This window comes from Protopterus annectens, chromosome 5.part0 (genome assembly GCF_019279795.1).
Source record: "Protopterus annectens isolate FY-2018-M chromosome 5.part0, PAN1.0, whole genome shotgun sequence".
NCBI classification, from domain to species: domain Eukaryota; kingdom Metazoa; phylum Chordata; order Ceratodontiformes; family Protopteridae; genus Protopterus; species Protopterus annectens.
The window spans coordinates 1,643,720,186-1,643,747,851 of record NC_056735.1 but is presented as its reverse complement, the minus strand read 5'-3'; the positions used below and the strand labels follow the sequence as shown (position 1 = coordinate 1,643,747,851).

The 27,666-nt window shown below is 42.9% G+C and overlaps 1 protein-coding gene across 1 annotated transcript in view; it reads right to left on the bottom strand.

Moving 5' to 3' along the window:
• The window catches only part of URB1 (URB1 ribosome biogenesis homolog), a 1,941,236-nt gene that overhangs the window by 309,105 nt on the left and 1,604,465 nt on the right, over window positions 1–27,666 (bottom strand). The window contains exon 34 of the mRNA XM_044071429.1: window positions 14,175–14,318. Within this exon, the coding sequence (XP_043927364.1) occupies window positions 14,175–14,318 (144 nt within the window). The remainder of the gene's footprint in view (window positions 1–14,174; window positions 14,319–27,666) is intronic.

Sequence of the window (27,666 nt, the reverse complement as noted above, 5' to 3'; positions counted from 1 at the left end):
ATACTTACTGGAACTTGTTTTAGCTAACAATTATTTCCTTTTTGAATTTAAATTCTATTTGCAACAAACAGGTGTAGCCATGGGATCTCCCTGTGGTGCAACCTTTGCCAATACAGTAATGGCATTTTGGGAAACACATTTTTATTTAAAGACTCTGTTTTCCAGAGTAAGGCTGCTTTATATACCTGTTATTTGGATGATATTTTTATTCTTTGGAAGGGTGATAGACATTCCGCAGCATCATTTATTGAAAAGTTACTGATTTTACTGATTTCTTGGATTTCACTTGGGACTTTCAAGAAAAATAGACTTCATTTTTAGATGTAAAATTAGTCAAACATTTTGATTTACACACATTTACATCTAGGATTTTTCGAAAACCCACTTACTCAAATGCATTTCTCCATTTTTCTAGCTGCCACCCCTTCCATCAGAAGAAGGGAGTTGTTAAGGGACAACTAGTTAGGGCAGCTAGGATGGTAACTTTAGATGAAGATTTTTTGGATGAGTGTAGTTTATTAAGGGACATGTTTATGAAAAGAGGTTACCCTATTAACTTATTGGATGAACTCATTTTTGAAGTTACATCTAAAAGGACATATGGTTACTTTAAACCAATTCTAAGTTATGTTATTTCATCTGGAAATGAAAATCTTGAGTGTGTTAATGATATTATAGATCCACCTAACACACTGATTCCTTTAACACAGCAATTTGAGCATGAAAATAACAATAACTTTGGAAATTTGGGTTTTATTACCACTTTTTCTAAGGATGCTCCCTTTTTGCGGGATATCATTTTCAAGAATTGGTATTTTTTAGTCGAGGATAGTACAACAAGAAATCATGTGGGTGAAAGACCTCTTGTAATTTTTAAAAAAGGTAGGAACTTAAAAACTATCCTTGAAACAGTAAATTATAAACGTCACCGCCCACATTGTGGGATGTTTAAATGTGGATCATGCCAATGGTGTAAGTTTATGTGTGTTACCAACATGTTTATGATCAATAAGAAAAAATATTAATTAACAGATAAATACAACTGCAACACAAGAGGGGTGGTCTACTTGGGATTATGTCAGAATTGCCTGTCTTTCTATGTTGGCAAAACTGATAGGGTTTTTAAAAATCGAATTTATGAACATTTTTACGCCATTTCTAAAGCAAATATTACAAATGCCCTGGCTAGACATATTTTGGCCTTTCCCACACATGAATTTTGTTTTTTAATCATTGATAGGGTTGTTGAAAACATTAGGGGAGGTTCGACTTCCTTGCAACTTGAGGAGAAAGAACTTTTATGGCAACTTAAGTTGAATGCTTCAGTTTCACCTGGATTGAATGACACTATTTCTATCATGAGTGTTTTGAAACTGAAGTCTTTATGTATATAACATTTATTATTGTATTTTTGTAGTTAATTATTTAAATATTCTAACTTCTATATATATTTTATGCATATATTTGTAGTGTTTAGGATTTTATTTAAAGTTTTGTTCAATGGGTCTATTGTGTAGTTGGATATCTTATTTTGAGGCATGTCTTTTATTTTGATGTTTAATTTGACTTTTATTGTGACTTTTTTCTTTGAATGGGAAATTATGTTACTTCTTGAATGCTTATTTAAATGGTTTATTTCCTGTATACTTTTGTCTGAAGAAGTTTATATATTTTATAAACAAAAGCGCTAACTTTATATTTATTTCTGTGTCCAGAGTGGTATTTTCTCCTTACATATTTCATACAGTTTTGTACCTACCATAAATGTAGATGTTTGAGTGCTAATACAGCTGCAGTCATAACAGATGGGTTCTCCTGCCGTCAGGCGGGTCCTCGGTCGGCCGAATTCCAAAGTCTAGGTCCGGCGTCGGTTGTCGTTGCTTCTTCCCTGACGTCAGTGCAACAAGGGTATAAAAGAACCAGCCAACGCCATTTTCTTCAGTTTTTCTTGCCCCAGATGTCAGGTGCCCCCAGAAGGAAGGCAATACATAAATTTATATAATAAAGCAATGCAATATAATCAAAATACAGTAGTTGCAAGCAAATACACCATAAATGAATACCCCAATCAGGATGTATGAGGAGGTGTTTGCCAATAGGCCTGTCCCAAGAGGGGAAGGAGGGAGGGAAACCTGGACTGCAGCTGTATTAGCACTCGAACATCTACATTTATGGTAGGTACAAAACTGTACTATGTTCATCGTGCATACAGCTGCAGTCATAACAGATGGGTAGAATCCCAAAGCTAAGAAAGGGGTGGTAGGCACTAGGTGGAACTAGGAGGAGCCAGGATGCCCTGCAAGACTGCAGTGGCAAAGCCTGCTCTAGTTTTGGAGTATAATGGTAGGTGGTAGTGCTTGGAGAAGGTATGTACAGAACTCCAAGTGGCTGCTTCCAAAATATCTTTGGTAGGAACTCCTCTGAGGAAAGCTGCGGAGGTAGCTGTGGCCCTTGTGGAGTGAGATCTGATGCCTGTAGGTACAGTTTTGCCATGAAAAGAATAGCAAAAGCATATGTAGTGGGCTATCCATTTTGAGATTGTCTGTTTGGAAATTGGCTTTCCTTGAGCTCCTACAGCATAGGACACAAAGAGCTGTTCTGATTTTCTGAAAGGCTTTGTTCTGTCCAAATAATAACGTAGTTGTCTGTGGATGTCCAAGGAATGTAGTAATCTCTCCCCTTTGTTTTGAGGATTAGGATAAAAGGTAGGTAAGTGTATGGCCTGATTCAAAGCTACCCTGGATACCACTTTAGGCATAAAGGACGGGTTGGTTCGTAAGGAAACTCTGTCCTGATGGAAGATGATAAAAGGCTGCACAGCCATGAGAGCTTGTAGTTCTGAAACTCTACGAGCTGAGGTAATAGCCAGAAGGAAAGCTGTTTTGCAGGATAAATATTGCAATTCTGATGAGGCAGCTGGCTCAAAGGGAGGCAAGGTAGTTTTTCCAGAATTAAATTGAGATCCCAAGCAGGTATTGGTTGTTTCCTTGGGGGTCTTAGATTATTAGCCCCTCTGAGGAACTGTCTTAAGAGAGGGTGAGAGAATAAGGGTGGATCAGTGTTGTATTCTGCAGAAATGGCTGAGGCATGGATTTTGATGGAGGAGAATGAACGTCCACTGCTTAGCAGCTCAGCTAGATACTGTAGTATTTGAGGTAAATTCAGTTTTCCAGGATCCTGACCCTTTTTCTCATTCCAGACACAAAAACGTTTCCATTTTGTGGAGTAAGCTTTTCTAGTTGACGGCCTTCTAGCCTCCAAAATGACATCCTGCACCTCCTTGGAGAGTAGGGTCTGTTGTGATGCTAAGGAATCTTCCATGCGGCTAGATTGAGTGTTTTTAGCTGGCTGTGAAGAGTTTTGAAGCTGTGCTGAGTCAGGAGAAGAGGCATTAGAGGCAGGGTCCATGGTGGGGAATGAGTCAGCCTCCTCAGGAGTGGGTACCAGTGTTGTCTTGGCCAGTCTGGAGCAATGAGAATCATCTTTGGTCTGTCTGCTCTGGTTTTCAATAGAACTTTGGGCAGCAGAGGAAGAGGTGGGAAGGCATAAACTGTCATTGATGTCCAACTGAAAGAGAGAGTGTCCACTCTCCAGGCCTTTGGATGGAAATTCCTTGAGCAGAATTTTGTCAATTGGTGATTTTTGTGGGAGGCAAAGAGATCTATGTCTGGCCTTCCCCATGCTTGGATTATTTCTGTAAAAAGCAACTTCCATTCGTGTGGATCTGTCATATTCCTGCTTAGGTTGTCTGCCAGTGTGTTTTCCTTGCCTGGCAAGTACTGTGCTTGAAGTTCGATTTGTAATTCCAGGGCCATGTCCCAAAGTGACATGGCCAGCCTGCACAGGTGGTATGAATGGGTTCCTCCCTGTTTGTTTATGTACCACATTACTGTGGTGTTGTCTGTCCTTATCAATAGTTAACCTGGATGCAGAAGGTCTTTGAAAGCTGTAATAGCATTTGATACTGCTAGCATTTCCTTTTGATTGATGTGAAGGTGCTTTTCTTTTTGGGACCATTTGCCCTGAATGCACCGATCTGCCATGTGCGCCCCCCAGGCATAATCCGAGGCGTCTGTTGTGATGACTTGATTTGTTTGAGGCTTGCAGAATGGGAGACCTGTGTTTGTTTGGCATGCTTGAGCTCACCACAGAAATTCCTTTTGTAGACATGGAATTAGTGGTATTATGGTTTCCAAACTGTGGCTGTGTTGAGACCATAGGTTTTTCAGGTACCATTGAAGTTTCCTCATATGCAGCTTTGCACATGGGATTAGTAGGATGCAAGATGCCATGAATCCCAGAGCCTGCAGGATTTTCCTTGCAGTCAGCCTGGTGTAATTTGCTAGTGCTTTGAAGTATTGAGTTAGTTGCCCCTGCTTCTCTGGCGTGAGGTAGGTCATCTGGGTGTTTGTGTCCAAGTTGGCACCCAGGAAAATTATTTTCTGAGAGGGTAATAGCCTTGATTTCTTTTTGTTGACTGTGTATCCCAGAGAATTCAACAACCTTATTACAAAAGCCAGATGTTTCAGAAGAATGTGCTTGCTGTCCGCTTGGATCAGGCAGTCGTCCAAATATGGGTATATCTGTATCCCTTGAAGTCTGCAGTAGGCAATTACTGATGCCAGGCATTTCGTGAATACTCTGGGCGTAGTAGATAAGCCAAAGGGCAATGCAGAGAATTGATAATGGGTTGAACCTGCAAGAAATCTGAGGTATCTTCTGCAATTTTGTCTGATTGGGACATGCAGGTATGCCTCCTTGAGGTCCAATGTTACCAGCCAAGACTCCTTGCCCAGCATGGGAAGAAGCTGCTGTAATGTGAGCATCTTGAATTTTGGTGCGATTAAGAAAGTGTTTAGGATGGATAGGTCCAATATAGGTCTCCAATCTTTTCCCTTCCTTGGTACCAGGAATAGTCTGGAATAAAAACCTTGACCTTGTTCGTGCGTAGGTACCTCTTGAATAGCTTTCATGTCTATAAGATCTGTGATTTGCCTTTGTGCCTCTGCCCTTTGATTGTGTGGCAGGTTTGGCATGCCTCTCATTTCTGGAAGGGTGTGAAAATGGAATCTGTAGCCTCTGTTTATAATGTCCAGGATCCATTTGTCCTTTGTGACAATATGCCAATTTTCCTCCTAAGGGTGCTGCCATTTGAATCTTGCTTGGCATGCAAAGGGGAAAGTCATTGGGCTTGCTTTCTGAATGTTTGCGAATTATCCTCACCACCTCTTTGTGTAGGAGCTTGCCATTGTCTGCCTCTAAACGATCCTTGGGATTGTCCTCTGCCCCTCGGGCGCCTGTATCTACCTCTTTGGGGTCTGTCCGTGGCTGGAAAGGACCAATTTTTGGAAGGCCAATTTCTACTGAAACGTGGGGGTTGTACCTGTAGAAAATCTTTCACAGTTTGCATTGATTTAGCCTTTTCCTCCATTTTCCTTAATACCTCCTCAGCATTAGCACCAAATAATACATCCTTTTGTAGAGGGGCATCTAGTAATTTAGCTTTGACATGATCAGGCAAGGTTTGTTCCTTGAGCCAGGCATGTCTACGTATGACTGATCCTGTAACAGCAGCTCTACATGAGCCTCTAGAACATCAAAACCACATTGTAAGGTATGCTTACCCACTTGTTCTGCACTATGCATCAAATCCTGCAACTCCTTCAAGTCTGGTTGTTCAGGTTGTGACATTTTACTTTTCAATTGTGATAACAAAAACTGTTGGTATTTTAGCATATGGAACTGACAGTTTAAGGCCCTCATGGTTAAGATAGCCGAGGTATATACCTTTTCCCCCCACCTTTCTAAGGATCTGGAATCTCTCTCGGAAGGTAATGGATTTTTAGCAGTGGAGGCCTTAATTCCCTTGGGGCCCTGTGAGATGGTTTCTGGGTCAGCAGCATGGCTTTTGTATAGAAATTGGTGTGAGTCAGGAACCCTGTAGTACCTGTCAGGCTTGACTGGGGCTGGAGGCAGAGAATCCGGGTTAAGGCAGGCCTCCAAGTAAACATCATCTAGGATGTCCAAGACAGGGGGTATAGCCAGAGGCCTGTGCTGAGGTAGCAAGAGAAATTCCCTAAGCCTTTTCTTGGAATCTGAATAATCCTGGCCTTCCCAGTGGAAGTGTTCCCTTAAGGTATGCAAAGTTTCCCCAAATGAATAATCCTCTGAGGGGGATACAGAAGGAATGGACTCCTCTGCATCAGAGTCTTCAAAAGGGGAGTAAGAATGTTCCTGATCATCAGAGTGCTCTGAAATAATGGAGCCCTGATCAGAGGAGGGGGATTCTTCCTCCACTCTGGGCCTTTTGTCCGGTGGAGGTTGAGAACCCCTGATAAGAGAAATTAAATCCTCAGCCATTTTAAGCATCTGTTTTTAGGCATGGGGCCTGGAGATGGGCCCTGTGTAGCTTGTCTCTTAGAATGCATGGCTGCTTTAGACTTAGTGAAGGCCTTAATGGAAAAGGAAGAGGAAGGTCTGAAGACACCTTGAGTGGAGGTAGACCTATCCACATTTTGAGGTTCAATGCCAGGAGTGGCTTCGATATCTGTAGTCTGGGTGTGGGCCGAGGAGCCTGCGACCTCGGGCACAGGAGACACCGCCAATGAAGTGTTGTCGGTAGTCAGGGGCTGCGTAGGCGCCTCGCTGAGAACCGGACCACGTGTAGTCGGCTTTGGCATGGTGTCGGTAGAGGCCGCGGACTTCGTGTGTCGGTTCTTATCTTTGCGTTTTTTAGACGAGACTGTAGTCGGAGTATCCGATGACATAACGTAGTTAAATGTTTTTCCAAAATAATGCTGGGCGAACTCCGCCCGATGCTTAATGGTGCGTTTGTTGAATGTAGCACAAAAGCGACAGACCGAGACATCGTGGTCTGGGCCTAAACAAAGTATACAGAGGGAATGGAAATCCTTATGCGGTATTTGCTTCCCACATGAAATACAATTATTAACTTTGTCTGACATCGGTCTGAGGCAAGAAAAGTTTCCCCAACGGGGTACTTAGCTTTCAAGAAGACTTCGGTTTCCAAATTTTCGTAATTTCAGGAGCTGGCCGACCGGCACTTGCGAACTGCTTCTGCTTTGGGCACCGCGCAGCAAGAAAGACTGAAGAAAATGGCGTCAGCTGGTTCTTTTATACCCCTGTCGCACTGACGTCAGGGAAGAAGCGACGACAACCGACGCCGGACCTAGACTTTGGAATTCGGCCGACCGAGGACCCGCCTGACGGCAGGAGAACCCATCTGTTATGACTGCAGCTGTATGCACGATGAACATCATAAGAGGAAGCGAGGACATCCAGCAAAGAGGTGGATGGATTGTGTGAAAGAAGATCTGTGACAGTCAGGCATGAGTGTTGAAGAAGGCAGGAGTGTGGCACTGAATCGAGAAAGGTGGAGACAGTTAACACGATACCCCGACCTCATGTAGAAAAATGAGAAAAAGGGGGCTGATGCTGAGGATGTTAAAAATATCCATATATATATATATATATATATATATATATATATATATATATATATAAACACAAAAACTTCTATGCACCATGAAATAAAGCAAGCCGGACGAATGATAAGCTTTCGTTCTTTAACAAAGTGTTAAGAACGTCTTCAGATGTACTAAAAACATGTCTTTGGATATCAGAATGCTGATGAAGAAGCAAGACGCTTTCTATTGGAAGCTTTAGTGTGGTGGTGGTGTCAAGTTCTGCTCCGATAAAAACGATATGCTGTGATAGCAACAAGGCAGATTTTTCTGAGTTGATTGTAATGCCCAGTTGATTGCAAAGTGACAGAGTGGACTCCCTGGCCTGAATGACTTGATGCCTGCTGGTGGCGGTAAGGAGCCAATCGTCTTGGTACGGAAACACCTGGAATCCTAAACGCCTCAGGTGAGCCGTGACCACTGCCATGCATTTGAACACTCTGGTGGCTGTAGTGAGGCCAAAGTGCAGGGCTCGAAACTGGTAATGATTGGCTCCCAGCTGGAAGCGCAGATGATCCCTGGATGGCCTGGCCATTTTTATGTGGTAGTACGCATCCTTGAGATCTATCGAGCACATCCAACTGTCTTTCCCTCAGAAGGGAAGTATAGACTGAAGCGTGACGATCCAGAACTTCTCTTTCTTTACAGATTTGTTCAGTCTGCTGAGGTCCAATATGGGTCTCCAGTCCCCCATCTTTTTTGGAACTAAAAAGAATCTTAAGTTCCGGATCCTGCTTGGTCTGCTGGGACTGGTTGGATGACTCTTTTTCTTAGCAACATTTGGACCTCTATTGTTGCTTGTTCCCTGTAACTGGGTGGAACGTCTGGGATTTTTCTTATGGGTGAAGAGGGTGTGGCGAATGGAATGAAGTATCCTCTGGAAATGATACTTTGTACCCAGCTGTCTTTTGTTATTTTGAGCCAGGCGTCTGGGTACAAAGATAAGCGACCCCCAACTGCCTCCAGAGCAGGGCAGTCGGGCCTCCTTTCAGGAGCGCTGGTAGGGCTTTCCAGAGAAGTGATCTCTGTCACTCTGATGTTGCGGACCCCCCTCTGCTGCGAGGACAGCGTCTTCAATTATTGCCCCCTCCTCTGCCTCTGGAGGAGGGTTCACTACGTGTGTCCTGAAAGGCTCCTTGGGCTTTTCAGAACCACGTTTTTCCTCCCCTTTGACCCTTACTGTAGGGTTTGGTAGGGGTGGAAAAATGGAACCCTAACGGCAGACAGAGTTTTTCCGTCCTGCTCACACCTGGTTAAGGTTTCCTTCACTTTAGGCCAGAAAAGGGATGTGCCATCAAAGGGAGTATTCAGGAAGGATGACTTGAAGGGCTCCGCGAAGGAACACAAGCGCATCCAGGAGTGTCTCCTAAGAGCAACTCCTGTACCCTCTGCCCTACTCGTTCCATCAGCTGCATATGAAATGAGGCGCATGGATGAGTTTACTATAGAACTGAGGGTAGCAAGCTGGATGGCAACTCTGTTGGTAGCTATCTTACCCTGTAGAGTATCTCCTAGCTCTTTAAGGAGATCTCTTTGTAACCTAGTAAAATGGGTTAAATAGCTCAGCGAACGAAGAGCAAAAGTCACTGAACTAAACATGTGCTTCCCATATCTATCCATGATCCTGGAGTCTGTTAGGAGGATGGATAGGCGAGGAAGTTTCAGACATTTCCTTTTTGGTGGCTGCCGCCACCACAATGGCATCAACTGTCACACCTTTTGTTAAGAAAGATTTTGTCACAGGGGACAGAAATGAACTTTTTAGGCCTCCTAGGCTCCATAGTATCTGGATACTCCCACGCCCTTCGTGAGACCAGCTGCATCAGCTCATCGAAGGGCGGAGACACCCAAGAGGTGGAGGGTTGAGACCTAAAAGCCTTCAGGAGAACTGACTCGTCCTCAGTAGGGTTTTTGGACTGCCAGTCACCCCTCTGCCTGAGGATTTCAAGCATCTCAGTGAATGAGATATCTAAAGAGGGGGACCGTGGGGACCCTTCTGACTCATCCAAGTCAGTATCAGATGTTAGAGACTCCTGGGGGGAGTCTAGATGTTTCCTCTTACACAATCTCTTCCTGGGAACCTCATCAGTGGGAGCTTCTGGTGAGGTCTCGGAAGAGCAAGGGCCACCCACTGGGGCTTTCTGAGGCTCTGGGTCTCTACGCTTGGTCAGGATGTATGAGGCAGAAGCAGACACAGGCACTTTAGGGGAGGAGGAAGCCAGACCTGAGGTCGAGGATGTCTTAGGAGACATGACTCTCCTCCTGGCATCGAAAGCACCTCTGCTCTGATGCGAGGAAACTGACGGATCCAAAGAAATCATCGATACCCCCGGCACTGGGACAGTGGGCTCCGAACCACAGGTAGGAGCCGAGCTCATCCGAGCCGAAGCCCCGAAAGGCAGAGTTGGAACCAACAAGTCGGTCCGACTATCCTCCCCAGACCTGACCACAGAGTGTCGGCTCCTAGAGTCCTCTATCGGCACTGAGGAAGTCAGACTGAAAGGAGCCGAAGACACTGGACCAGGTGTTGGCTCCGAGGGTTCCAGAATCAGGTCCGACTACTCCTGCTCTGAAGGACCAGCATGGCTCGGAGGAGGAACAGTTTGAGCTGGTGTAAGGGTCTTAGGCTCCGAAGCCATTTGGGTCGAAATCAATAAAATTTTTGCCAAGGCCAGTGCCAGTAACAGCTTCTGCACCACACGATCCATGTCCAGATCAGAAAGGCTGATAGAGGACCGAGATGAGCGCACCGAAGGTGGTACTGACTGTAGTAATGGGCCGGTGCTAGTAACAGCTTCTGCACCACACAATCCACATCCAGATCAGAAAGGCTGATAGAGGACAGAGATGAATGCACCGAAGGTGGTACTGACTATAGTAATGGACTCTTAAGAGTTTCAGATACAGGTTCCAAGACTGGGGACCGGCTCCGAAAAGAAAAGACTGTTGGTTCCGATGGCAGTAGAGCCGAAGTCGAAGATTTTTTTGATTTCTTAGATTCAGAAGTCTTAGAAGACTTTGAGGACTTGCTGGATCCATCTTGGATGCTCAAAGCTTCTTGGAATGACGGTTTCAACAAACCTCTGTCTATTAATTTTCTTTTCCTTTCCTGTAGGATCCTGGAGGAGAAGGAATGGCATATAGCACAGCTATCCTGTAAATGCAGGGCTCTTAGACAGTACACACAATTTACAAGTCTGTTACAGACATCTTTTGGCCACACTTTGGGCACTTTTTGAAACCTGACTTAGGCTGCTTCTCTTGGTCAGCCATTGAAATTACAGAGAAAAAAATTACTGTCACCACAAAAAATTTTAAACAGTAATTATCCACAAAAGCCTTAAATAAAATCAGGCTAACACACACACACACACACACACACACACACACACACACACACACACACACACACACACACACACACACACGCACACAGTAATGCTAATGTAAATATTAAAAGTGACAGGAAAAGGTAAATTACTGTCACCACAAACTGTCTAAAACACCCAATATGAGCAGACTATGCAAAGAAAAAGATGATAGCTGCTACAAGACACAACATACTTGTCTAAAATATTCTAAATAGCTATATCAGACAAAAGTACTGTTAACTACTAAAACTTCAACAGAAATTAATAAATTCAAGCCTTTTCTAAAAAAATTTAAGGCTAAACACACCACACAGCAAATAACCTTAAACTAACTATTTAGTAAATAATGTGACAAAAGGTCACTGACTAAACACACTCTAGTAAATAGAAAAAGGTTTTTAAACTAGGCTAAAACAAGAGGTCAACTAGAAAAATTTTTAAGCACAATAAGAGAAGGGACTAAAATGTAGGAACACACACCAAAAAGCTGTAAGAGCTTTCTAAAACTATTGAACTATTTAAACTATCTAAATATCAATATAAGTAAGTAAGTAGAAAAAAAACAGTTTACTGGCCCGAGCTAATGCAGAACCTCCGATCTGTTGCAGCAGCAAACTAGATCTGAGGTAACTCTAGGTGCATCGTGGGATAGGGACTTGGCCTCGAGCTATTTGAAGAACTCGAGCTTTGCAATTGGCTGACTCAGAGCCGAGGGATCGGCTCTGAACCCATCAGTAAAGAATGAACGGCGAGATAGAACTTCACATCTGGACTTAAGAAAATAGCTATTCCTTCTGAAGTGTTACTTCTAAGGGAGACTGCAGCTCTATGAAACCTCATACTGGACTCATTAAACATAATATCCTGGAACGCCAACATTCTCCTAGAAAAAATGGCCACGAAAAACAAGTTTGAAAGTTGCAGGAAAGATAAGCTCATAAGAATGAAAAAAAGTCTCTCAGTTGTAATATTCAGGTACCAAGGAGCACATGAATACTTAATGAAAGATCTCAGATGGAGGACTCTTCGCAAGAACTGCTTACTTAGCTTACAGGAAGTTGAAGGTTTACCTTTTATCTTATCATGGAAGGCAGACTTGGCTGACAAAAACTGTCTTCACAGAGGAGCTCAGACCATGATCAAAGATGCATCTGAAGTAATCAAAGCAAATGCAGACTAATGCAGAAGCCAGACTATGTCTTCATCATCCATTTAGAAGAACCACTTTCACCTGGCCTTGTAAGTTCAGTGAACACATTACCACAGTGATTATAAATGTCTTTGTTCCCTTTTTGAAAAGCCATAAGAGAGAATCAAGTCTAGGACAGTTCAGTTGCCCTGAGATCTAGACTTATTACATTCAGGGCCCATAAGACTACAAAAAAAAATGTTCTCTAGGGTCATCAACTGGCAATCAGGTTAAGCCTGAAATTTATTAGACTGACTTATGTCGACAGATGTACCAGCAGTGGTAAGGCATAAACGGACAGGAACTTCCACTGAAAAGAAAAACTGTCCACTACCCACTCTTCTAAATTCTGCCAAACAGAGCAAAAATGGAGTTCAGAAATGCTTTCCAACAAAGGGGTCTAAACGAGGTAGACTACACAACAACTTAATATCTTCTGAGTGAATCCTGATGTTCAGAAGACCAGTTAACATGCTGCATCTATAAGACAGTTTTATTTTTCATGCAAGTAAAATGCCACCAGTGACATGTGGACAAATCAGCACAAGTCCCAAATGAAAATAAGATTTATATCTATCATGTCAACTCAGGTACCATAATACCACCAAACTAACATCCAATCAGACCAAGCTGCTCTGAAAACAAACACAGATTTCTAAAGCTTTTAATCACAGAGGCTGGATTTCATCAAGGAGGTGAGCAATCCTCTCTTCAAGGGTTCAGGAAGCCCTTGTGCTCATAGGAGCTTGCCAGCCAATAAAAGAGGCATTCGTGTATTGGATTTGCTTTGGACATTGCATAAAACAGGGGAAATCCAAATGAACTTCCAGGTGTGATGGAAAGATCCAAAAAGCCGTGTAATGTAAGAATGACTTTGAAGCACCAGAATAACTGCAGCCACTGAAAGTGAAGAGTCCACTACTGGACAAGGCAGATTAGAAGATGTCAGCCTGAAGTCTGCACTCCTGAAAATGAAAAGCCATGCCACCAAAGAAATCAGATTCAGCCTTCCTTCTCACAGAAGAAAGGCCCTGGAGCTCTTCAGTCCAGGACATTGCTAATGAACTGGAGGCCCCACAGTGGGACAAGTCATGATTCTGTACCTGATAGCACCCACCAGTTGTTCAAGGAAAGGCAATTCTGGGACCGGGCTTCAAAAACTGGATTATTCAATTAAGGAAAGACCAGGAGAATACTATGTTGCGGTACTGTCATTATCAAATCTAATTTACATAAAGTCACCGATACTTTGTTAGTACCACTCATTAAACATAAACCATCTTTTTCATTCTAAAGTATTCAACATTATTAACAAGCAAACTGCACTACGATTCAAAGCAATCCACGACTGATCCTACACATTTCCCATTTAGTTAAATTTACCATTCCTGTTGTCCATCCCTGACAAGTTTTGGGGATTTGGCTTGACTAGTTCACAATCAACACTGTTATCTGTATTGCTCACAGCTCTTGAAATGTTCCTTTTCTCTAAGAGCCTACAAAGAAATTGGTGTGGGCTGCCTAAACCTAAAAACAGTGCATGCCACGAAGATCAAGCTCACATTCATAACTTTCATGAATCCCTCACATTCAGTAAGAATAATAAAAGAAAAAGAATCCTAAAAACTCATAAGCATGATTAAGGATCGGCCATACTGCTTACATACAAAGCAGGAGTGCAGATGATGCTAAGTAATCCATGTGCATGCACGTATTTACACACACACACACACACACACACACACACACACACACACACACACACACACACACACACACACACACACACACAAACTGATAGTGAAGATAATGTTGGCACTGAAAGCTACTGTTACATGAGATACTCAGATGAAGGCAAAAAGAAATAATACATTCTCCATAGTAGGGTAACCTGTTACTAAACTGAATGATTTTGATATATAAGCCATGCTCAGAATGTCAGTACTGAAAGTACAACCATGTCTCAATTCGGCTATAAAAAAATAAATAAAATCTTGTCAAGAAGAATACACATGTTGGTGGTTGATAGGATCAGAGACTTGAAGACAATTAAAAAAAAAATAGTAAACAAAACAGTAGACACTTACTCTCCCATGCAGTCACATCTCACTACGCATTCATACCACTTACTTGTGCAGTTTCATCACACAAAGGGCTACTGAAGAAAGCAAGGAGGACATGAAAAATCCGCTGATGATCATACAGCTCATAGCAGTGCTTGTCTTTCAATCCATCACTGAGGAGGTTGAGAAGCCACTCACGTTCTACCTTGTGCTAAAATAAAACAAACAAATGGTTATAAAAGTATACAAAGTCAAAACATTACCATTAATGAAAAAATAGACTGCAGCCATATAAATACATTTAACTACAGTATACACTGAAGAAGAAGACCCACTTAACCTGCCAAAATAATCCAAACTACTGCAAACCTTAAAACACCCGTTGATTCGTTTTCTTTTCAACATCATACTTCAGTTTTTATCACACATCAGCATCTAGCACTTAGAGATACAACAACTCTTTTGCATCCCTGAGAGTTCACCAAATCCAAACAATTCATTTTATGTAAGGCGAAGGTTAGACCTAAAACTCACATATCAGGTACAGCAAAATCATTCCTCAGTTTCGACTAAGTTCTCTAGTCCTGGTGCTTAAATACATCTGAATGCTCCCCTAGCAGCCCTTGCTTATCCAAATAAGATAGCTGTAGTTTCCAACAAGACACCTTTTTTATTCTTTTCACAAGTAAACATACTGAAATTCATTCACTACTTTCTCTCAAGATAACAGCAGAAATTACAGTTTTGTGATGTAGTCTCCATAATGGTACATAATGAAATGTGTTACTACCTGTTGGCTCCACAGCATGCAGCTATAAAGCCCGAACTATAGGTTCATAGGTAGGTACTAGGCTATCTGCCCGAGGGCATTTATAAGCCTAGCCAGAGTGTGTCAGCTTCCGCCGCCCCATTGATTAATTAACTGAGCCTCTGTCAAGAAGAGCCAATAAAGTGATCCCAGGGGTGTATTTTCCGTTACCCATCCACTCGTCAAGGTTTTTCTTGAAGAGTGCTAGTGAGGGGCTCTGCCTAATGTAGTTAGGAATTTTGTTCCAAAGCATGGGGAGTCTCTGTGACAGGAATCTATCCCTCCAGCATGTTCTATTTATTGTTGTGGCGAGGTTTAGCTCACTAGTGGCTCGCAGTGACTTGGATTTCTTTAGGTGGAGCATGTCCATCAATTCTGAGTTGGACATGGCTTTGTAAGTCAGGCAGAGATCACCTCTGAGTAAGCGACATGCCACTGAGTACAGCTGGAGTTTTTCCAGTCGGGCTGCATAGGACATATGTTTGAGACCAGTAATCCTCTTGGTGAGATACTTTTGTGGTCTTTCCAGCTGTTGGAAGTGTCTTGTGAGGTACATCCCAAACGGGGCATTGTACTCTGTGATGGGTCTGATGAGTGACGAGTAGAGGGGCACTATAACCTCTTTATTTCTAGATGTGAACCCTTTAGTAATTAGATGGGCTACATAGAAGGATTTCCTAACTACTTTGGCAATATGATTGTCAAAGGAGAGATTACTATCTACCTGGGTCCCCAGATCTCTTATTACCTCTTCTGTATTATGGGGGCTGCCACCTATGTGGTAATTCATGGGTGTTTTGTTTTTCCCAAACGGGATACCTATACATTTTTTGGCATTTAGCTTGAGACCATGACTTTGACACCAGGTGTCCGTCTCAGTAAGGCCCTTTTGAACAATGTCTGTGCCAGCCGGTGAGTCAGTTATAGCTCCCATTTTGCAGTCATCGGAGAACTTGGTTAGCCATAGTCCTCCTGTGTTTGCCTGTACTTCTGAGAAGTATATGCCGAACAGTAGGGGTCCCAGGATCGAGCCTTGTAGGACACCACTTGTGAATGGTTTAGAGTCGGACCTGGAGCCTGCTATTCTTACCGTGTGAGTTCTGTCTGTAAGCCAGTTGGCAACCCATCTTGTGACGTAGGGGTTTATGTTCAGGCTGGTGAGTTTTTCTATAATTTCTGAGTGGGGAATGGTGTCAAAAGCCTTGGCGAGGTCAAGGTAGGCTGTGTGAGCTACCTTCCCCTCATCTATGGCCTTGGTGACTGTCTCGAAGAAGTCAACCAGGTTTAGTAGGCATGATCTGCCCTTAACAAAGCCAAACTGGGTCGGGTCAAGTGTTTGGAAGTTCCCAATGTCTTTGTTAATGAGTTCCATGATGATGCGTTCCATAGCCTTGCAGACTAGGCTAGTCAGGCTTATGGGGCGATAGTTACCAGGGTCAGTTGTGGCCCCTCCTTTGTGGAGCGGAATAACCGTTGCTGTGCACCATTCTATGGGCACGTAGCCTGTGGAGAGGCTGAGGTTGAACAGTGCGTTTAGGTGAGGGGTTAGTTCGTTCTATAGTTTGTGCAAGATGCAGCCTGGGACACATATGGCCCCATTGACGCTGTGCTTTTGGCTTTTGAAATGGCTGTTTTCACCTGTGCGTCTGTGATTTCTGGGACACTACACTTTTCTGGTATTGTTGTGGGCCCTTTTGGGGGTGAGAGGGGGGTGAAGTTTGCACTGAATCTATCTGCCAGGATGTTGGCAATATCAGTGGGTTCAGTATATTTTGTGCTATTTTGCACTAGCTCAGAGCATATCTGCGAGCTGCCACTTAGATTCTTGACGTAGCTAAAGAAGGCTTTGTGATTATCTTTCGAATCCTTGGTTATTTTTCTTTCGAAGTTAGCCTTGGAGGATTTTATGAAGGACCTTAGTTTCTTACTGATACTGATCAGGGATGTCTTTCCTTCCTGGAATTTGCTTTTTTCTGAACTAGTTTCCTCCTTCTATTGTACAGCCTGTTTATGGCAAGGGTCCACCAGACTGGTTTCCTTCTCTTAGGGGAGTGAGTCTTGGTTTTGCTAGGGATGGCACGATCCATGCATCCTTGTAGGTGCTCATAGAGTGCATTTGTAAAGGTTTCTGCATCTTGGGCAGCGTTATCCTTTAGTGTGGGGGCTGTGAAACTTACCACCTCTGTCTTAAGTAAGGTGAAGTTTGCTTTAGAAAAGTTTTTTACTGTGGTTTCCTTAGTTGGGGGTGGTGGTGGGGTGTGGACATCCAGAGTGATTAGTTTATGGTCTGATCTAACCAGTGACGGGTTGACTTCTGGTGTGGAACACCTGTCGCCCATGTTGGTGATGACCAGGTCCAATATGTTTTCACTTCTGGTAGGGGAGTTTACCAGCTGATCCAGGGCATTTGAGTTGATAAATTCCAGGAAGCGCTGGACCTGGGAGTTTGTACTTGAGTAGTTTTCCCAGTTATCAGTAGGGTAATTGAAATCACCCAATATCAGGGTGTTCGGTAGGACCTTCATGTTTTCCAGTGTCTCCAGAAAGGAGGAGTGGTGGTCCTGGGTCATGGAGGGTGATCTGTAGCAGGCCACAATTTGCATTGCAGATTTGACTGATGTTAGATGCACATGGGTGATCTCGGAGGTATCATGCTGCGCCACTAACCTGGAGGTGTAGGTATCCTTGATGAATATGGATACATCCCCTCCTTTTGTGTTTCAGTCCATGTTCTCTGGCCAAAATGTGTGGTATGAGTTGTAGCCAGGTAGTGCTGGGGTGCTCTGTGGAGCACTGAACCAGGTTTCAGTTACTGCACAGATGTCGACAATCTCCATACTGAGGAGTGCTTCGAGCGCATGCATTTTGAGATTTAAACTCCTGGCGTTGAGTAGCATAACCCTCATTTTTTTTATTTGTGCTGTTTACGGAGGTGGGTTTGACTTTTGAGCCTTGCCTAAAAAAGGCACTATGGGGGCAGCAAGAGCCTTGGCCAGTATTCGAAAGCCTAGGGGTGACAGGTGCAAGCCGTCTCTTGCGATGCAACAAAGCCTGTCGAGCATGTCGTCCCAGGCTGACAGACACTGGATCCCCTTTGAATGACACCAGAATCTTAGCCAATTGTTGAAACTGATAATTTTCTCTTTATACTGCGGTATCATTCTTGGTGAGGGCAGGATGCTACTCAGGGTCAGGGTCGTACCCGCCTGGGCTACATGATCAGAGAGCTCTTCCATGTCTCTTTTCATGTAGTCCAGGGAGGTACATCTCAGGTCATTCACACCAACATGAACAATGACACAGTCATATTTGTACTTGTTCTGGAGTGACCTGAGTGCTTGCGTTATGTGGTGGATTCTGGCTCTTGACAGGCAGCTAACAGTAACCTTCTCCTTGTCCAGCCTAGTGAGTGGGACATCAGTGTGCCTGACTACAGAGTCGCCTATTACTAGTGTGTTAGGTATGTTATTTCGCCTTAAGGGCTGTGATTGTGCAGCACCCTGATTTTGTGTTTTATGTGTTGTCTGGTTTGTGACGAGGTGCAGATTTTTTGGGTGTCTGCTTTGGAGGTCTGTGATGCTTTTGCAGGTATTTATTTAGAGCCTCCGAGTATGGTTTTGTGTATTTATGTGCATTTTTTGCCAGTGCTGGTTTAGTATGTCTGTGTAAGGTTGGATGTGTGGTGCAAGTGTTAACCTTTGCCTCATGACTGCTTGTTCCAGTCTTGGGTGGAGGGAGCTTAGCCTCCAATTTAGCTATATAATTGTATCTCTCACATATGTTAATGTTTTGTGGTAGGAGGAGAGGGTTGTCTGTGTACATGAGGCAGTTGTAACATTGCCTCAGGATACCCAGGTTCACCAGCTGGATTGGAGAGTATACCTGAAATTGCCCTTTGGTCATGTCTGAATAGTAGGGTGAGCTGCTTAGTCACTTGGTTGGTGAGGGGTGAATAATGAGCCTTGCCCTGCTGGGCAATCAAGTGTCGGGGTATATTAGTGCTTGCTATTAGGTCTGAGCAAGTGCTGGACAGTAGGATGCTTTTTAAGTGCTTAGGTTGAGAGTTAGACTACTTTCAAGGGAAAAACTGAAGAGGAGACTTGGTGGAGCCGGGAAAAATTTAGCCCTAGCTAACTGGCGCTGTGTTTTTTACAGCAGGGAAATGAAAGAGATAGAAATTAGCCCAAAATGGCCCACAAACTACTAACTTCTGGGCTGGAACCACTCCTCCAGGGACAGATGGCTGCTCAAAGCTCCCTCTCTCACAGGTGAACAGAGAAACCTCCCTCTATCCAAGTAAGGTATGGGCAACTCAGAAAATTGTAACAGCCCTGAATTCAGCACTAGCCTGAAAACTATACTATACTAGCTTAGAAAGGTGGGAAACAAGGAAAATTTTTTTTTTGAAAAGATGAGGCAAAAACAGTACAAATACACTTAAAACAGCTTTAAACGACTACAAACAGTAAAAAAATACACTTAAAACAGCTTTAGATGATTACAAGCAATCAGAAAAGGCTTTTAAACAAATTACCCAATTAACCAGTAAAAGAATCTCAAAACTGTGCCCTGTTCCTGTCAGACAAGTTCTAACTGTACACTCCTGCCAGTGGGGTGCAGGGGAACCTTCTCCAAAAAAGAAGGCCTGGATTAGTGTTCAAGTTATACAAACAAAGCTAGATTCAGCAGGCCTGGATCTAGTCTATGCTACAGCAAACGTGGCGCACCAACTTCAGTAAGAAACAGTTCAAATATGCAGGCACTATAAGCCTTTAACCAGAAATTCCCAGCTCAGAAGGGCAGAGTCCAGCCTCTCCTCCCTCAAAAGTGCAGACCACAAACCTTCTTAATGTAAAATAACTGGCCTGAAGCCCAAGTGCTTAAACCAGAACTAATACACTTTTAGAACAACAGACACTGAGCCCTCACCTCACTGAGCCAGATGATCCAGGGATGATTGGCAACCATGGTGCCGGAGCAGCAAGCAGGGTGTTGTGCAAATGACTGGTAACTGCTGTCTTACCAGTCTCAGCTAAACAGAGGTAGAAGAAACTGAGTCAGTATGAGAAACCATGATAAATGCAATGTTTCTCAAACACAGCTTGTATGATGTAGCAATATTTTTATGTATGTAAAGTTGCTCACAAATATCACTGTGTCAATATTATGTCAGGGTGGTGGGTTAGGCTAACTAGAAGACTGATTATGGCTGCTCAGAAGATGGCACTTTGAAGCTACCTTTTGCCTCCAACACCACCTGACACAAACGGTGTATATGGAGCAACATACATCTCTGAAGAAACATGAAGACAACCTACAGGGAGTCTATTAGGTGCAGTCAGTGGTTCATACTGAAGGAAAGAAAAAGAATGAACAATGGAGGCTGAAAGAAATAAAAGTTGCTGGTCAAAAGGCAAGGAAGACAGAAAATGACACACACAAAATCCATTTACATCTCCCAGGTAGTTCTTTATTTTTAGGGTATTTATGAGTTTTATTTTTCCTTTATTAACCAGGTAGGCGAGCTGCTCCAAGGACCTTTTTCAGCCAAGACCCAACAGGTTCCCAACATAGTAAGACACAATCAGGTCAGCATCTTCAGGTCAAGTTAGTAGTTTTGATCTAGAAGGTAGCAAAATAGTTGCTTAGCTTTGAATTTCACAGGCAGCAGAGTGTCTCCCAGATTGGCTGTCACTCACTGCCTGTGCACTGAATGAGAACACGGCCAAAGAAACAGTCTATTCAATTTTATGAGTCACACTCTTGGAAGCAATTAATAAGATTCTCTGCAAGAAACATACAGCATAAGGACACCAATTCCTGGTGAATAAAAGCATGTTCAATATGTCACACACACTGTCATCTCTGCCACCAACCCAGGCATGTAGTAATGCAGATGCCTAGTGTCAAAGCCATGGCCTGAATCTCAATGCCAAAAACTGCATTGTCATCCCCTTTGGTAAAAACTCTGTACCCATGAACTACCACATAGGTGGTAGTCTACTTAACACCGAAAGTGTGATAAGAGACCTTGAGACACAGGTGGACAGTAGTCTCTCCTTTGATAATCACATTGCCACAGTGGTCAGGAAATCCTTCTACATGGCACACCTCATCACAAAAGGTTTCTCATCCAGAAAAAAAGAGGTAATTGTTCCCCTCTACTCATCACTCATTAGACCCATTATACAGTGCCCCTTTTAGTATGTACCTCACAAGACATCTACAACAACTGGAGATGCCACAGAAATACCTGACAAAGAAGATTACTGGCCTCAATCAGATGCCCTACCCTGACGCCTCAAAAAACTCCAGCTTTACTCCGTTGCATATCAATCTCTGCCTAACATACAAAGCTATGTCAAATCCAGAGCTGTTGGACATGCTCCACTTAAAGAAATCCCAATCCCTGTGAGCTACACGCTGTAGGGACCTAAACCTTGTCACCACAATAAACAGAACATGCTGGAGGGATAGATTCCTGTCCTAGAGACTTCCCATACTCTGGAACAGACTACCTATCTATGTCAAACAGAGCTCCTCATTAGCACTCTTCAAGAAAAATCTTGATGATTGAATGGGAAATAGGAAATTCACCCCGGGGACTGCTCGACAGGGGCACAGGAAAATAATTTTCTTGGGTGGCGAAAGCCAGGGTACCTTTTTGGCTAGGCTTATATAGGCCCTAGGGCCAATAGCCTAGTAATTACCTATGAACCTATGAATGTACTGGCAAACAGAAGAGATCTCTCTCAGGAACATTATACAATCCATATCCAACAAATCGGATCATTATTTGCATACCACATCTCACACACATGTGTGTAGAGATATTTTATGAACGTCTATGTATGTATGTATATATGTATAATACATATATATATATATATATATATATACTTACGCATAACATATCTACACACACACACACACACACACACACACACACACACACTAGCAATTACCGAATGATTTTTGGTCAACACAGAGTTAGCTGACACCAGTTTGTTGAAGCTCATTTTGTTGCCTGCAAAACTACATGCAACACCCATAGTAGGGAACATCCCGGAGTTTCATTGAGTCTCGATTCAACAGGATCGATTTGATATTGTATGTGGATTGTCAGTATTAATGAATATAATCATACATATCTACACACACACGTCTACAGATATATTTAATAACATGTATGAGTGCCCATATAATGTAAGGCAGCTAGGATGAAATGTCATCTGTGCAAATACACACAAATGGCTAAAGTAAATGAAGGTTATACAGATGAAAGGATGGTTATGACTAGGGTACAAGAGGTGTCTTGAGCAAGGTCAATCCCTCTGCATTTCTTTAAGGGGCACTAAAGATGTTCTGAATGAAAACTTGAGCAAGGTCAATCCCTCTGCATTTCTTTAAGGGGCACTAAAGATGTTCTGAATGAAAACTTGGTCTTTTTATTGGTGCTAAAGTTATCCAACTGGGCTGGTACACAAGAAGGTATAGAAAAAAAAAGAGAAGTTAAGGGACATTAAGGCACAGTAGTGTGCTTCAGTGCAGAAAACAGTACACCTCAAAAGTAAAAACCCAGGAAAGTAGTACACAATTTGAGGAAGCAACAACAGAAAACAAGGTAAGGAATCATGGGATACACATATCTGATGAACTACAGTTAAGCAATCACTCTCTGAGACCAAAACATAAGCAGTCTATTAAGAAACATCATTGGCAGAAAAAGTTGCTACTATCAATCTACGTAAGATATGGTGAAGATCGACTGGGAGAATTTGGAGATTTCATTATCACAGACACAGGTAAGACAAAAGCAGCTCAGAGGAGGGCAATACAAAAGAATGCATGCTTTGCACCAGAAGTTGTACACAGAAAAATCAGAGAAGAGTAAATATGAGAAGTCCTGAAAAACTGAAGGTGTGCGTTATAGAAAGTTGAGGACCTTAAAGAAACCAATACTTTCTAAGAGGGTGATAAATTAAAAAATATGCAATAAAACAAAACAATCTGAACTTACAAGTCCAAGATTCATGGGAAAGCATTAGGAATTACTTCACAGAAAAGGTTCTGGATCATGGAAAAGTCTTTCAGAAGAGGTATTAGGATCCACAGAAGCAAATTTCCAGAATTTACAGAACAGATTTAAGACAATTCTTATGAGGGATGGGTACAAGGAACAGCTGCTAGCTAATCAGACTCTACAGTTAACACGTAGGAAAACTGGGTGGGCCAAATAGTCAGCATCTGCTGCCAGATTCTGGGTTTCTCTGACAAATATAAATAAAGTAATAGCCCCTCAACTAGAAAAAGACTGGTAAAACACAGAAACATGTAGAAAGACCTTTGCAAACTTCCCTTTAATCTAAACGTCATGGGAAATATGAATATATCCCATGGAAAATTAATATTCTGACATAATGGTTCATGAATATATGACATGTCTCTAATGATAAACACAGGTGAAAATCCAGACTACTAGAAATGTTCAAATTTCTACTTTATTATGTCTCAGTATGCCTCAGCTTAAAAAAAAAAAGCCTCTGGTTGGTTTACTCCAAGGGTGAGTGCCAAGTCTATACAAGATCCTCGAAGCAGCTATAAATGTGATCCAAAGTCAAAGATCCTAGAAATATACAATATTTGCAAATCTCTTTTTATCACTGTATCTTAAAAGATAGGTACTTTTACCAAGTCATGTTTATGTAACCAATTCACATTCTAGCAAACCATGTGAATCATTACAGTTCAAAAAAAGTTAAAAATTATGGCTGGGTTTCTGATCATAACCACTTTGATAAGTGTTTAAAAAATTATATTGCCTAGAAAAGTGTTTTGTAACACATGGAGTTTGGGCTTTTAAGAGGAAACTTGTGACATTCATTGATCCAGTCCTATAGGGTATGAAAGCTGGAATGACTGAAAAAGTACAGTTTTGTACCTACCATAAATGTAGATGTTCGAAGATCCACATTGCTGCAGTCCTTACACTTGGGTAGTCCGCTGTCCTCGGTCGGCCCGAATATCAAAGTATAAGGCTGACGTCGGTCAGGGCGCATTTGACTGATGTCAGAACGTCAGGGTACAAATGCGCATGACCGGCGTCATATCCTCAGTCTTTTCTTGCCCCAGATGTCAGAAGACCCTAAAAATAAAGGTCAAAACCAAAAGACAGCAAACAACTAACCAACCCCTTGCACTAACTATATGTACAATATATACAATATACACAATATGTACAACCCAACCCACACAACCACCTCCAACTACAGAGGGAAGGAGGGAGGGTAGTGGTGACTGCAGCAATGTGGATCTTGAACATCTACATTTATGGTAGGTACAAAACTGTACTATGTTCTTCATCTCACATTGCTGCAGTCCTTACACTTGGGTAGAATCCCAAAGCAGAGGTAAGGGAGGATGGCTAACTACAAGGAAGCAGGAGCTGCCAAAATGCCCTGCAAAACAGCAGTGGCAAAACCAGCCCTGGACTTAGAGTAAAGTGGCAGGTGATAATGCCTAGAGAAAGTATGCACAGAACTCCAAGTAGCTGCCTCCAAAATATCCTTGGTTGCCACCCCTCAAAAAGCTGTTGAAGTGGCAGTAGCCCTAGTGGAATGAGGCCTAATCCCAGCTGGAATCTCCTTGCCATGATGGGAATAACAGAAAGCAATGCAAAACCCAATCCACTTAGAAATAGTTTGTTTTGACACAGGCTTGCCCTGAGAACTCAAAGCAAAAGAAACAAACAACTGCTGAGACTGCCTGAACCCTTTAGTTCTGTCCAAATAATAGCAACTGCCTGTGAACATCTAAAGTGTGCAAAATCTTTTCCCCTTTATTTTGGGGATTTGCATAAAAAGTAGGCAAATGAATAGTTTGGTTTAAAGCCACACTAGAAACCACCTTAGGCATAAAGGAAGGATTAGTGCGTAATGATACCCTATCCTTATGGAAAATCAAGAAAGGCTCAACGCCATAAGGGCCTGTAATTCAGACACCCTTCTTGCAGAGGTAATGGCCAATAAAAAGCAGTCTTCCATGATAAATATTTCAACTCAGCAGTAGCTGCCGGCTCAAAAGGTTGTAGAGTGAGTTTCTCCAACACAAAATTGAGATCCCAAGCAGGAGCAGGAGCTTTTAGGGGGGTCTTATATTCTTTGCCCCTCTAAGAAATTGCTTGAACAAAGGATGAGAAAACAATGGTGGGTCACAATCATAGTGAGCCGAAATTGCTGCAGCATGAACCTTAATAGAAGAGAAAGACAAACCTTTGTCCAGTAACTCAGTAAGATATTGAAGAGCCACACTCAAATTAGGCCCAGAAACATCAAAATCTTTTGCTGCACTCCAAAATAAAAATCTCTTCCATTTATCCACTGCACTTTCCTTGTACTAGGCCTTCTAGCTTCCAAAATAACATTCAAAACTTGCTGAGGAAGTGGAGGCCCACTATGAAGCTTGACATTGAGCAAATGGCTGTCCTCCTGAGACAACAGGTGTGGAATCGAAGGCAAAGGCCATGGAGGCTTCCGTACTAGACTTCTTAGTAATGGGTACCAGTGCTGTCGAGGCCAATCTGGAGCTATTAAAATCATCCTTGGCTTGTCCTGTCTGACCTTCAGAAGTACCTTTGGGAGGAGAGGCAGAGGTGGAAAGGCATACACATGAAGATTGCTCCAATTGAAAGAAAGAGCATCCACTCTCCAAGCTGTGGGATGAAACCTTTTTGTGCAAAACTTTGGCAGCTGATGGTTTAGTGGAGAAAGCGAACAGATCTATGTCTGGAGTTCCCCATGACACTGTCAATTTCTGAAATACATGAGGATCCAATTTCCACTCGTGGGAATCCATAATTGCCTGCTCAACACATCTGCTAAGGAGTTCTGTGCCCCTGGCAGAAACCTTGCCTGAAGATTGAGCTGTAAACTGAGAGCAGTCTCCCACAAAATCATTGCTTGCCTGCATAGAGGATAAGAATCCCTGCTTGTTGATGTACCACATGACAGTTGTGTTGTCTGTTAGAATCAACACCTGTCCTGGAAGAAGGAATTCCTTGAAAGCTATTAATGCAAACTGGACTGCTAACATCTCCTTCATGTTGATATGTAGATGTTGTAGTCTGACAGGCCACTTGTTTTGTATCCACTTTCCATTCAGATGAGCTCCCAAGCTTTGTCTGAGGCATCTGTCATTAAAATCTGACTCGCCTCTGACCGGGTCACAGAGAGTCCCTTGTTTAGGTGACATTCCTGAGCCCACCACAAAAATTCCTTCTGAATGCAAGGTATTATTTGAATGACAGTATCCAGATCCTGGCAGTGCTGTGTCCATACATTTTTGAGATACCATTGTAGCTTCCTCATATGCAGTTTGGCATTGGGAAGCACCAGAATACAAGATGCCATGAACCCTAAGGCTTGAAGGACTGTCCTTGCAGTCAGCCCGGACTGATGAGATAGTTGATGGAAGTAAAGGGATAGACTCTTTTGTTTGTCCGGGGTTAAAAGGCCATCTGGGATGCTGTATTCAGTCTCACACTCAGAAAGCACATGTCTTGAGAGGGTACTAGACTGGACTTTATTTCACAGAATACCCTAGGCATCTTAGCACTGCTATCACATATTCCAAATGATGAAGAAGCTCTTCCTTCCTTGAGCCAGAATTAGGCAGTCGTCCAAATAAGGATAGATCTGTATTCCTTTTAGTCTGAAGAAAGCTATCACTGGAGCCAGAACTTTCGTGAACACTCTGGGCGCAGTAGATAAGCCAAAGGGCAATGCAGAGAACTGATAGTGAGAAGTCCCAGCTCGAAAACGCAGATACTTTCTGCAACTGAGTCTGATAGGAACATGAAGGTAAGCCTCCTTGAGATCCAAAGTTACCATCCAATGATCTTTGCCCAGCAGAGGTAAAAGCTGCTGCGTCAACATTTTGAACTTGGGAATGTCCAGATAAGTGTTGAGGATAGATAAATCCAAAATTGGTCTCCACGTGTTCCCCTTCTTTGGTACTAGGAACAGGCGAGAATAAAATCCTAGGCCCACTTCTGGCAGAGGGACCGGCTGTATGGCCTCTAGTTGGAGCAACAGAGAAACCTGTTTGTGAGCCTCTATTCTTTGTTGAGGAGGAACGTCTGGCATGCCTTTGAAAGGAGGCAAGGTATGGAAATAAAACCTGTAGCCGTGGTGTATGATATCCAATACCCATCTGTCCTGGGTAATTAAACTCCAATTTTCTTTGAAAAGTGCCAACCTTCCTCCCAAAGGTGCTGGCAGATGAGCAGGCTCTGGCAGCTGAAAAGGACATTGGGTCTGCTTACGAAAGGACTGACCCCTGCCCTCACCGAAGCCTGTGCAGGAGAACTCCCTGTTCTAGGCCTGAAAGAGCCCTGAGCTCTGCCCTACCACGCCTAGATCTACCCCTAGACTGGGAATCATAAGAAGGATACGTCCACCCTTTAGTAGGCCAATTTCTACTAAACTTTGGAGGCTGGACCTGCAAAAATCTTTAACAGTCTGCATAGACTTAGCCTTGTCTTCCATTTTCTTTAAAACTGTCTCAACAGGAGGACCAAACAACACGTCAGATTGTAAAGGAGCATCTAAAATCCTTGTTTTAACATGTTCAGACAAATTCTGATCCCTCAGCCAGGCGTGCCTGCGAAGAACTGACCCAGTGGCAGCCACCCAGACGAGGCCTGTACAGCATCAAAACCACATTGCAAAGAATGCTTACCCACCTGTTCAGA